At 46.6% G+C, this 12,876-nt stretch overlaps 1 protein-coding gene across 4 annotated transcripts in view; it reads left to right on the top strand.

Moving 5' to 3' along the window:
- The first annotated feature begins 1,683 nt into the window (after window positions 1–1,683).
- The window catches only part of LOC128143137 (alpha-2-macroglobulin-like protein 1), a 30,949-nt gene continuing 19,756 nt past the window's right edge, over window positions 1,684–12,876 (top strand). For all 4 annotated transcript variants that reach the window (XM_052790075.1, XM_052790077.1, XM_052790074.1 and 1 more), the window contains exons 1-13: window positions 1,684–1,809; window positions 2,447–2,627; window positions 3,898–3,942; window positions 4,269–4,413; window positions 5,076–5,128; window positions 5,452–5,472; window positions 6,007–6,166; window positions 6,784–6,868; window positions 7,246–7,360; window positions 8,660–8,768; window positions 9,607–9,716; window positions 10,505–10,669; window positions 11,883–12,116. In XM_052790075.1, the coding sequence (XP_052646035.1) occupies window positions 1,742–1,809; window positions 2,447–2,627; window positions 3,898–3,942; window positions 4,269–4,413; window positions 5,076–5,128; window positions 5,452–5,472; window positions 6,007–6,166; window positions 6,784–6,868; window positions 7,246–7,360; window positions 8,660–8,768; window positions 9,607–9,716; window positions 10,505–10,669; window positions 11,883–12,116 (1,491 nt within the window). In that variant the 5' untranslated portion in view covers window positions 1,684–1,741. The remainder of the gene's footprint in view (window positions 1,810–2,446; window positions 2,628–3,897; window positions 3,943–4,268; window positions 4,414–5,075; window positions 5,129–5,451; window positions 5,473–6,006; window positions 6,167–6,783; window positions 6,869–7,245; window positions 7,361–8,659; window positions 8,769–9,606; window positions 9,717–10,504; window positions 10,670–11,882; window positions 12,117–12,876) is intronic.

The raw sequence follows: 12,876 nt of genomic DNA, 5'->3' as shown, positions 1-12,876 counted from the left end.
CACACCAAAGGCACTTGCGAGGCTTTGTAAGGCTTGTTGGTATTTCTCTGGGAGATGACTTGCTCTGCCTTACGCACCACAGCTGATGGCAGGAGGAGTGCTCAGTTACTATATTTGGTACGGGGGCCCAATTTTTATAAAGGTGTCTTTACTGGGACTTCATTGGAAACATCCTGGGACAAATTCATTCTTTGTGATGTCAGTGGATTTTTCTTCAGGATTTTTCTTCTTTTGTAGAACCTTTTTTTTAATGTATTATTTACTTCTTATTGAAATTTCACTCCTGCCCTGCAGCCTCCAGCCAGACCAGCCCAGAGTTTCACACATAGCTCTGCCAGTGCCCCCATTCCTCGCTGGAAGAAGGGAAGAACTTTAGTTTGTTATTATCTTTCTGTTGTCTGACTGTTCCCATTTAACTTCAGAGGCAGCCAACTTGATGACCATTCAGAGATGGAGAGCCATGGGGAGTGTTTCTGAAAATCAGGCAGAACTCAGATCGTTTTTTGTCCCACTAGCTTAGGCTTGAATTCAAAACCCTGTTGATTTCAGAGAATCAAATATGCTCCCAGATCAGTGACATACAGTGCTTTAAACCTGCAGATTATCTGCAATGTCAGTGCTAGGTTAAAGGCTAGTGTGTTCCTGTTACATTGGACGGTGCACTAAGAGAGTGGGTGCTAAGCACACATATGGGGACTGTGCCAAAGTAAATCCAGGGGATTGCTTCAGCTAGGAGCAAAGAGTGGGTGGATGGCAAATTCACTCTGTATTGTGTACCTTTGGTTATGCTCTGCAAAAACACAGCTGGGGCCAGGGCAGGATGAGGACATCCACCTTCAAATGAGGTTATAACTAGAGGACAAATATATCCAAGTCCTGTTCACTTTACTGCTGCCACCCAGAAAAAGGAAATACAAGGTTGCAGTGCCTGAGAAGAGTCTGGAGGAGATGGACGGTGGTGGCAGTGTAGAACTACCTTATGGCTGGAAGAAGGTGGCAGAAGACCAGACATCTGGCTCGGGGAGGGGGGGGGGCACGTAAAGTAGAGATCTGCTAAAATATGTGGGGATTTAAAGCATCTTGCTTTATTTGGAAAGGCCTTACAATGGAGCTACAAGAGGAGCTGGCAGTGGGTGGCAGGAGCAGCCCTGGAAAAGGTCTGTACCCAGGAGGATCAGACAAGGCTGGTATGGATGGGTGGACAGAGGTAGTGATGCAGGGAATGGAGGTGAATTGAAAGGTTTTTACTCCAAGCTCTGATTAAATACTGGATGAGGGGAAGATCACTAATAATGCACAGAGAGAGTACTGAGGATGCTTTTTACAAGCTGAGGACAGTAGCTGGTGTGCAGCTTTGGCTCTCATCGGGTGCTACAGCCAGGATGCAGACCAGCCACAGCTGAGATGAGGTTTTCTCCTAAGTCCCCTTCAGCCTAGGTTAGAGGTCACCCACCCCACATCTCCCCACAGTGCTTTGGCACCCCATGGCCTGGAATACTATCTGAATGTAGACATGGGTGGAGAACTGTGCTGTGCAGCCTTTAATCTGGTGTTGGTGGAAGCAAGTAAATATTAGCTAATGTCATTAGCCTGGAAGAGATACTATCTCCGTATACCAACTCCCCCACTCTTTGGACTTAGGAGCATCTGAGGTGGGTATTTAGGATTGCTCCAGCCCATCAGTAGAGGCAGTTCTCTCCTCCTGTGTGGATCTTGTCAGCTGTCTGTCCCAGCCCAAGCAATGGGAGCACCAGTGCTCCTCTTAGCCCTGACCCTATTCCCAGTTGCAGCTGCAGCAAGCCTGGAACCGTGAGATTATCTCCTTTTGATTTCGGGGGGCTTGGTGGAAGGGACTGTCATTGAAGGGTGATACTGAGGTGCTGCAGTGTTTAGCATCACAGAGCTGAACAGTGGTGGCCTTGTTCTCAGGGAAGCTGCACAGAAGCAGCTCCTACTGAGTCCCATTGGAGCGCTGGGCGTCGAGCACCGCTGCAGGTGAAGCTCCTGGTGTTTGCTTGTGCAGACACTGCACTGCACACACCACAAAGCTACAGAAGCCACAAGTTTTGCCTCTGTTCATCCTGTGTTGGTGGGGGTGAAATTTGGTGTGAGGACTGAAGCCTTATGCCTCAGTCACTGAGTCTTCAGCTTCATTCCTTACACAGCCTTGCTCTGTGTACTTGCAATTGGAGTATCGTACACTGGGCAGCTGTGTCCTGGCTGGTGGCAAGGTGGTGACAGACAGATATCAGGAGGTCTCTAGTTCCAAACTGGGCATGTTTTTTCTTTCTGGTATGGAAAGGGAGCTGCGCCATAACTCCTTCACTGCAGGCCTCCAGACATTTCTGACCCCTGGTCTACCTCTTCATGAAAGCAGCAGAGATGGATTCTGGCTTGTCCACCTCAGCCTCTGAATTGTTTTTGAACATCTCCTGCTCTCTTCTAGTCACTATATGGTGGTGTTCCCTGCTGTCATTCACCATTCCCAAGAGGAGAAGCTCTACATTCACCTCAGCTCCCTGACTGAGGCCGTCCACCTGGCCATCACCTTGCAGACAACCCAGAATCACACACTGGTGGAACAAGATGTGGAGAAGCCAGGCACTTTTCAGTGCATCACCTTCCAGGTGAGTGTAGCTGTGGCTGCTGATTTGGCAGTGGATGCTCTCACCTTCACTTCAGACAGGAGCCCAGCACTTCTCTGCGTACACTGTCCTTTGCCTTGCCATGGGTTGCAAGCAGGTTAAGTGTATTTCCCTACCAGTGCCAGGCAAAATACAGCAGTGTCCTGGAGCCTAGCAAAGTAGGGAATCTTTCCTGTGTAGATAAAACCCTGTTCTTTTGATCTGTATCAGCCCATTTCATCCTACTTAAAGCCTGTTGGAAAACATTGACTTTCAGTTTACTCAGTGTTTAGTCCCTAAAAATGCTTCTATATCACAGTGCAAGTCAATGCATTGGGAATACATTCTTTTCATCCTCGCTTCCTCAAAAGCCTGCCCCTCCAGCTCCAAGAGGACCATTCTGCTCTAAAGCTGCATCTATATTGCAAGGTGTAGTTGCAGCTTGCATGGACATTGAGCTTGCTTTAATTTACCTGTGGTGGGTGGTGATGGCGCTGAACCCACAATGAACTGAATTTCACTTAGGCAGTCTGGATATTTCTTGGGTGGCTTAAGTTCCTGTCATTGCAACTTTGCTGCTCTACTTAGCTTAACTAGACACATTGAGGCTGGGGCATGAGTACAGGACCTTCAGTTGCATTTCTGGAGAGCCATGGAGATGTTTCTGGTGCTGAGGCTCTACAAACTGCCCCTGTCTTCCTTAGCACCGTGCAAAGTCGCTGTGCCTATGCCCTGATTGTCCTGCAGATTCAGCAGAACTCAAGGAAGGGCTGTATTCACTTCTGGTTCTTGCATCAACAAGACAATGATTAACTAAGTGTTTGGTGCCAGCCCTCAGGAGAGAGCAAGTCCTGGCTTTGGAAAGCCAAGGAAGTCTGCTGTTAGCAAGAAGAACCTTTCTCCTGGTGAGCTGAGTCTTTCTGATACTGAGATGTCCTGTTTTTGCCTGATCAGTATCTCGTCTCCCGTTAGTGTCTTGGTCAGCTCCAGATCTGACTTCCCTATAGTTTTTCTTGGTTTCGTAAAAATCACATTTATGTGAAGAGGGAGAATAACATGTCAGTTGGTTCACTCTTAGGTTCATGAACAAGAGACAGGCAGTGACTGCTTCTTCCCCCTATAATGACAAGCAGGTTAGAGACAGAGTCATACAGTGGAATTTGGACTCTGAAGTTTGGGGATTTTTTAACAGTAAGACGATGTCTCACATCTAGGATGAGATGCAAAGTCTCTGATGAATTTGTTCTCCATTTCCTTGTATCAATCAACCTAGGTGCCAGAGTTCATTCCCAGGAAAAGAGATGATTCCACGTCACACGTAAGACACCTTTCTTGACTGCCTCTCCTCTTACAAACTAGAGGGCTCCAGCCTCTCCTGTATCTAAGCCATGTTAATGTTGGAGATGCAGGGTGGGAAAGATAGTAAAGGGGAGAAAGAAATGTGGAAAGAGGCAAACATGACAAGGAGAAAGGCAGAGAAAAGAGAATGAGGAAGCTGGGGAGCACTGAGAAGACTATGACTAGGGCAAGGAGAGAGCTAAATCAAAGGAGGGGAAGGGAGGAGAGGGAAGTTGGAGATTTTGGTAGGACAGGTGACTCAAGCTACTTGTAGTCTCAGGCAGTTTGGTTTTTTTAACCTGACAGCCAGAGGTGGTGGTTTTTCTGCATGTCCTGATCCACAGCGGGGACAATGTGCTCTTTGAGGGTCGCAAGAAGGTTCTGGTCAAGCCCCGGAAGGATGTAATCCTGGTAGAGACAGACAAGGGCTTATACAAACCTGGTGAAACAGGTAAGGCAAGAAGGTGGCATATGGAAATGGAGAGAGAAGGGTCAAGGTAGCAGCCACATCTAGGGGGAAGATTTCACCAAGTGCAGCAAACTACACTTGTTGGGGGTGGAAGACAGCAGATCTCTATTATCAGACGTTTCCAGGAACAGTATGAGTCAGGGTGTTCCCCTCCGAGCTGTGCTGCACTAAATGCCCAGCCTGCTGCTCCTGGGTGTTCTTTTGGTGAAGTATCTCTAGCGAGACCTAAAAAGAAAGCCAGGACTCTTCAGGACACTGAAAAATCTCTTGGCTTTTTGAAGACTGTTCTTAATATTTCAGTAAAGCCTAGAGTGACAGTTCCGAGCTGTAGAAATACAGAGAGTTACTCCACAGTCTTTACAATATGAACGGATTGCAGACAGACCAACCCCACTGTTTAACACATCACTGTAATCTTCCCAGGTAAAGGCAGTGAGTTCCCACAGCCCGCAGCTGCATATCAACCTCCCAGACAAAGTCCTCTGGGGTGGGAGATGCTGGGGAGGGCTGTTTGGGGAAAGACCTGAATACCTCTGAGGTAAACAGAGAGAGATGAATACTGGAGCACAGAAAAGGAGAAGCAGATTTGTGCAAGGACATGTTGCAGTCAGAATGCTTTATGATCCTTTTCTTTCTATCCTCAGTGAAATTTCGAATTGTGAATCTTGATGAGGACCTTAAGGTCATTAAAAATGAGGTGAGTGTCACCTTGTGCTTTTCTAGAAGTAGGAGCCTCAGCATGAGACACACAGAGAGGCTCATGAAAAAGACATCTCCCTTCATGCCTGTTAAACCATAAGAACAAATGATCTTTGAAGGGAAACCACTCATCCACTGGTCCCTTGGAGAAAGACTGCAGTGTAAGCTAGCACAGAGGGACGAGGAGACCTAGTGTGGAGTCTGGATGGGGCAGAACTTTCTGGTCAGGGGCCCACATCAGGCAGTGTTATTAGTACTGGTTCACATGGATGCTGTTTTGCTCTGTACAAAACTGAGCTTGTGTTTCTCTTGTTTTTACAGTATTCCCAGATATGGCTGCAGGTAAGTGATGAAGAACTGACCAAAGGGTGTCTCTTCTACTGTGTCGTTTCACTCCTGGACAGAGTTGTTCCACAAACGTAACCTCATAAGGTTATGGTTATGGTTCAGGTTCAGCTCAAGTATTTTCTACCTAGTCAGCCTGGGTTCTTCATTCAAACCAGCACCTCTGTGATGCACATAGCTGAACTAGAGGCAGCGCAGTAATGAACCTTTGCCCAACACCTTGTTTGCACAGAGCACAAAGCACAAGGCTAAGCACTCAGTAGATGCAGCACAGCTGCTTCTCCTTCGCACAGTGTTATGGTGTTACCACTTCCCAGTAGCTTTACTGTTCTTGGCAGCCTTTGCAATTCAAAAGTTCAGTAAAAGAATACTGGAGGGATGAGAAGGAATCTCCCCTGGTGATCTGGCATCCTCTTTACTGGGGCAAGGTAAGCCCTCATAGTGCCTTCTTGTACCCGAGTATGGCTGGACCTGCCAGGTATCCCTGCTCCCAGTGTGACTTGGTGCCTCTGCATGTCCTTTCCCAAATAGGATCCTGAATATAACCGTATTGCTGAGTGGTTGAATGTAAAGTCAAGACATGGCATTGTGGATCTATCTTTCCCCCTGGCCTCTGAAGCACCCCTTGGGAAGTATACCATCTCAGTGCAACAAGACATGGCTCAAAAAACCTTCAGTGTTGATAAATTTGGTGAGACTTGGACAACAGATGTGAGGGAAAAGCATTGTGGGTAGCTGGAGAAGAAAGCAGGGCGATGCAGCCGTGTTCGTCAGACCTTTTGCCGTGGGAGAACAGCAGACTGGGGACAGGGACAGATGGGTCTGTGCACACATCTCATGCTGGGCTGGAGGTTCTGCAGCTGCGCAGGGTACAAAGGAGAGGCTGTGGTCTGACATCTTGTTCTAGCTGTGGCTGGACCCTGTGACGAGCGCTTTCTGCTGCTCATTGTCACCCTTTTCTAAGCTAGGCTTACTATCCACTACAGTCAGCTGCTATAATAGGAAGCAGCATCATGTCTTAGTCCCATTCAGTTACAGTGATGTAGGTAAGGACAAAACCCTGTGCCATTTAAAATGTTTATGCTTGACTGAGCTGGAGTAGAAAGCAGTCCCATGTGCAATTGTAGCAGCAAATAGAGGGTGGTGTGGCTGAAGGGAGTAACCCCTGTTGCAGCATGGTGATGAATAACTGGGGACATTACTGTCTTTCCCCCCATCTAGACTGCAGCTATTACAGAACTTAGAGTCAGTGTCCATACTCAGTATTGCTTTTCTTCCTCCACCCTTATCTTCCTCTCTTCTATGTAGTACTGAAAAAATTTGAAATAGAGATTGAGCACCCTCCATTTATCGCTACAGCAGACGAGGAATTTCAGCTGAAGGTCTGTGGCAAGTGAGTACATGATACCGTTGTGATCTCTGGCCTTTGACTCCACAATCACCTCCAGATTGCCCGTAGCCGAGAAGTGGCCTTCCAGTATGATGTTCTTGCATTACCCTGTGGTTGCGGGAGCCAGATCACTCTCTGGAACGGGCTCCTTCTCGCACCTGGTCATTTACTGTGAGGCTGAAGGACACTAAGGATGCTGGGTATACTGGGTGGAGAGGGATGCAAACCGATCTTAAGGGACGAGCTGAAGTTCCTGATCAAACGAGGTACAAAGCTCTCCCAGGCTCCACTTCCCCCCAGTGAGGGTGGGGGGTGGCCTGGATCAGAATTTCTGCTGAAGCGGCCAGTCTTCAGGTGAATGTTTCTCTCCTTTGACACAGGTATACCTATGGGAAGCCCGTTCAAGGGAAAATACATATCACTTTTATCACATTATCCCAGTTCTTGAAAGACGATTTATCAAATTCTACTGAGATGAGGAAGCAAAACAGCTGGGTAGGTGAACAAATAGGAGAGTGGAACATATAACCTGCTGGAAATGTATGTCTGTCCCCTTAACCTGCCTCGATGCACCTCTGATGTGCACCAACCTGTTTAGTCTGGTGTCCTCCCAATTGCTAGACCCGATCAGACCATTGATTCCTCTTCCTGTGACCCTATCGCTTGAATTACTGCTCTAGCTGCCCATGTCTGACTCAGTGTTTCAGGAGAAGGTGTAAGCTCTGTGTAAGTAATGATGCCTGGGGCCTTTCCCAAGGGTCTGTATCATATTGTATGCAATCAGATCACTGGTCTATTCAGTCCTGTGACAGCTCCCACCAATAAACAGGCTATCAGAACACCAGATGGTCTGTGGCTTAATACCCTGTTTCTTGCTGTATCCATGCAGTTAATGGATCATCTTAAGCTTGCTAGTGTCCTGTCTGAGATTATGTCCAGTGCTAGTTACACTTTCTGCACATTTGTGTTCATTATACGTTCGTGGTTAAGCTCCACACTTGGTTTTTCCAATGGCTTTCAGAGGCAGCTCTTTCAGCCTGAAAAATCACAAGAAAATATTTCTAAATGTCAGATGAGCCAGCAACAAGCCAGAATATAAAAATCCAGCGAGATCTCTGCATCTTTTAAAATGCACCCAGTAGCAAAATATCTCCAGCTGGAATGCTGTACAGTCTTAGCTGTGCAAAACACCAGCTGAATGCCAGCTCCCTCTCAGATGGCATGTAAGAGGCCCTGCAAGGTTCTGTGGAGAACTTAACAGGCACGACTAGAAACACTTTGTCCCCCTCCCCTCTCTGGCAGACTGGCTGTACCCAGTCTCTGCCTTAATGCTTGGCAAAGCTCTTGCAATCTGTGACTGGCTGGATGCCCTTGTTTAACATGGCCATGTCACAGAGATGGTTATGACTGGAAAGCCACACTGTCAGGATGTATTCATCATGGCCATACAGTTTCAGGGAGGAGGTTACCTTTAGCTCAGGTAAAGACACTCATTCTCTTTCAGCTGCAGGATCTCGGCTTAATCCACTCTCCTGAGTTTGTGACATAATTGACCCTTGTGTGATTTGCCTGAAGCACTTTTTTCTGCCACTTTTTTGGTGACTATTTAATCCAAGCATGTTGATTTTCTTCTCTGGCTATGGTATCCCTGATGGGTTTTGGCAGTTATAGGTTTTTGAGCTTCCATCTGTTCCACAAGTATTTGGAAATACTTCTTTAGGATTGCCCAGCATCTATGTAACAGTTCATCTTCCTCCATGCTCTTCCTCTCTGTTCATATCTCTCTTTCTGCAGACAAACAAGAATGGCTGCACTACTTTTACAGTGAAGACAAAGACTCTGGAATTAAAGGAAACTGACAGCTGCATAATTGTGGTAGGAAAAATGGTGGAAGATGGAACAGGTACTGGAAAATATGTGAAGCGTTCTTTTCCTTGCAGGCAACTCCTTTGGTTTTGGCCTTTCTGTGACAGTTGAATTCCTTTTGAAAAAGTAACTTGCGGGTTCCCAAGTCTTCTGGCATGATGATAGTGTCTATTCTAGTACCTCTTCCATCTATCATTACCAGATTTCCTAATCTTCTCCACCCTTCATCTCCACTAGCATGTATATAACATTTTAGTGATTGCCTGGACACCAAGGTGTTCCTCAGCCAGTTGCAAAGCTCTGGCTAGCCATGGAAAAGTCTGCAATAAGTCCTTGCAGTCCTTGCTAATTGTAGTGCACCATCCTGACAGGTAGTCCCTACCCACAGTCTCTTGTCCTCTCTTTTCCTAAGCCTGAGGCAGGGCTGCTTATGCACACTCCTGTTGTGAGGAATGCCATTCTGCTCCCTTTTAGCCTGACACAATATTGACTATAAGGAGGCAGGTTTTCAGTATCAGTGTTAATGTGCACCTAGCTCTGGCAACTGCAAGTGTCCATTGTTTGAACTGTCACCCTGTGGGTGGGGTCCTTCAGGCCATTTTTAGGCATCTGCAGTGTAGCTGTCTATAACTAAACAGTCCTCTACTTTCTCCTTATCTTCAATAAAGAGAAAAAAAGTACTTATAGGGTACAATGCATCATGTCATGAAGCAGAGGGCCCAGAAAGGTTGACAGAACCATATCCTAGAAGAATGTATTTTGTCTCCTAAATTTAGAGGTTGTAGATATTGTAGGTAGCGTTGAAGCATCTTCTTGTCTTCTGCTTCCCTAAGAGCACTGCCAGGGTTTAACAGATTTCTCATCTCTCCACCCAGGAGCAAAGACTATAGAAGTAGCTAAACTTCCTATTGCAACAAGAATGAAGTCTATAGAGTTTATCAACCTCCATTCATTCTACAAACGTGGACTACCATACACAGGAAAGGTAACACCCAGAGATCCCTTCTCTGCTGAGAATACATCATAGATCTAATCTTCTGTTGGTAGAAAGTAACAATCTCCAGGAAACTAAGTGCTGGTACCCAGTAACTATGAGCAAAGCCTCCTGTAGAAGCAATTTCTTCTCCCCATCCTAACCTAGTATATTCCCTGGACAGGAATTCTGGGGCCAGCTGCAGTCTCTGGAGGCTTCCCCAGGAGTAGCTCCTGAAACTGGTCTGTGCAATAAAAGGCATATGGGATGGGGGTGGCATTGGCAGGGAAATAACATTCCTTTCGGACAAATGCTCATGGTAACTTGGCAGAAATCACTAAAGCCTTGTATATCAGTTCACTGGCAGTCATTTCTAACTCAAGTCCCCTGGGTGATGCTAGGACTGCTCTCCCATTGGGGCTAGAAACACTTTCATCTGGGCCAGTACTAACCCCAGCGTGAAGGAAGGCAAGGAACAGCAAAAGTTAAGTTGCAGGAGACAAGACTGTTTCTGATCTTCAAAGATCCTGCAGCACTGTCCAAGAAAAAGCTCAGGATCTGAGAAAACCACATTTTTCACCCCAAATAGGTGTCTTATTTGGCTGCACTACCATTTATTTCTAATCCTGAAAGCTACGCATTGTTGGTTTTGTGTATTTATTGCACTTTTATTTGGATCCTTCCAACCTGTCTAAAAGCTGGAAGGGCTGAGGAAGCCCAGTGATAGAAACGATATTAACCACTGGCAGTGCCTTGAAGTGTGACACAATGGGGTTTTATCTTCCTCCCCTTCTCTGCAGATGTTCTGCCACAGTGACAACTCTCCCCTCAGAAATGAAACGGTCTACCTAAGAGTTGACATCAATGATGAGGAGACACATCTATCGTTCCTCACAGATGAGAACGGGGAAGCCCACTTCTCACTGGATACCACCAGCTGGAACAGCACACTGGTTTCTCTGAAGGTGAGCATCAGCCACAGAAAAAGGAGGATAAAGAGGAAGGTAGGCTGAGGAAAGGGATAGAAAGTGGAAGAAATTTGAGGTTTTGGAGCACAGTCCTCTGACTCCTGATCTCATTTGACTATATCTGTAGAAGCATCTTTAATTTCTCTCCAGTGCCATCTCCTCAGGGAAGCCGGAGGCTGTGCTGCAACAGTTCAGCCAAATGGTCACCAAAGGTGCTCTGCTGTCCTGAGCTGGAGCATGATCCTAATGTTTTATATCCCCCTCACCTTCCTTTGACTCCACTGAAAACATCTGTTAATCTGAATACTTCCTCGGAGGAAATCTCCCCTTTCTCCACTCTGGGACATGTTGGAGGTAGCTCAGCAGAACTGGCAGTTGACACCTGTCTCTGTTGAACTCCACTTCTTGTGGCTGCTCTGGCCCTATAACTTGTCCAGGCTCAGCTTGGCAGGTAGCTGCTCTTGACCTCCCTTTCAACACCAGACCTTGAAGTACTTGGTTTCTTCTCCTCACAATTTCTTATCCTACACCTGGAGCTCATTGTTACCAGCCTGGCAGTACACCCATCTTCCCATTCCCTGCATTCCTGCAGCCGATGTGGGATTCATGCCCAAGCAGTACAATCTCCTATTGCCATCCATTTCTCAGAAACTGGAACTATTGTTCCAGATGTTTTTCCCCGAGATCCCAGTCTATCCAGGGTGAGGTTCCCTAATTTTGTTGGGCAGGATTTGGTGATCAGAGGTTCTGAAATCTAGGAGGTAGATTTCTGTCCTCAGGGGGCCGGGGGACAGGCTCCTTGTTCCTAGGCCCACAGCTATTGTCCACAGAGCCCTAAATTATCTGCAGAGAAGTAGAGCTTCACTGGACAAAAACTGTTTTGGTGCCTGTTGTGCTTCAGGGCATCTGACCAGAAACATAAACTGAAAACAGCGGTGCTGTGCTGGGGTTAAAGTCTGGTGTGGGGTGTGTCCCCATGGAAAGATAAAGGAGGAAAAATGAGATTGTGGGCAAATCTCCTAGACTTAGATTTTTGCTAAAACTTCATAAGAGAAAGTCTCATAAGAAACTTTAAAATGACATTTAAACAAAAGAGTATTTTAAGCATACAGATGTGTGCTCAGGTAATAACTTAGTGTTTTCAGCAGGTGTACAAGCTCCCTTGTATCACTTGATACTGATTACCAACTCATGTTTTTGTGCTCTGAAGGGTACCTACTACCTTGGAAATGATGATAAGCAAGGTTCTTCTGAAAGTCACACAGAAGTTGAGGATAGCTTCCACTGGCTGAAACCTTTCTACTCTGAGAGCAACAGCTTCCTTGAGATCAAGGCCAGGGATGATGAGATGCCCTGTGATCAACAGCAGGAAGTACAAGTGGATTATATCCTTGACCGGAATAAACTTAGCTCTGAAGCAGATCACATTGATTTCTACTACTTGGTAAGCACACAAGACAGCTGAGTCTCAGGGCAAGATTATGCTTCCTGGCATTTTACCCTTTTCACACAGCACATACTCACAGGAAAGGGTAAGCTACTCCCAGGCCAGTATTAGTCAGTTTGTAAGTTCTGTTCTGCCCAAACCTCCTCCTGTTTTCCAGTTCCTGGACCTGCTCCTAGCCCCCAGCTGCTTTGCTTTGTTCAGAGTGCCTGGACCTAAGCTTGGGTGATAGATGCCTGCCATTCACCCTACTTTTTATTATGTTCACATGGGTGGTAATGGAGGGCTAGCCTGGTTTCTGCCCAGCAAGTATGCCCCAGACTTCCATCTGTGCCTGGGGCAATCTGTCTGTGAACTAAGAGGCAATCTCTGGGGCAGCTGACCTCCCCTGGCCTGTATATTTACAGGAAAAAGCTTCAAATTGCACAGGGCCTTGATGTACTCCAGAGGTATGTAATCATTTTTTGATGAAGTCCACTTTCAAGAAAGTGAGTCCAAAGCAAGAATGTGACTACAGCCTAGCTGAGAGGTTGTGGGTATCTTGGTTACTGAACTGGGCTCATTTGTATGGTCAAAAAGTAAGGTATCCTAGTAATGTGAAGATCAGAGTTCAGTGGGGCTTAAGAGCAGCTGCTCTTAGCTTCAGATGTATGTCTGGTTTTGCAAGCGGCCATGTCTTCTCATTGCCTAACCAACAGCTCTCAAGTCCCTTCCCAGCTATGCTATTGCCATCTCTGCTGCAGAGCTCTTTAGGTCATGT

Source organism: Harpia harpyja, chromosome 6, assembly GCF_026419915.1.
Source record: "Harpia harpyja isolate bHarHar1 chromosome 6, bHarHar1 primary haplotype, whole genome shotgun sequence".
Lineage (NCBI taxonomy): Eukaryota > Metazoa > Chordata > Aves > Accipitriformes > Accipitridae > Harpia > Harpia harpyja.
Note: the sequence above shows the minus strand (reverse complement) of the source record. Positions and strands in the feature narration are given on the sequence as shown.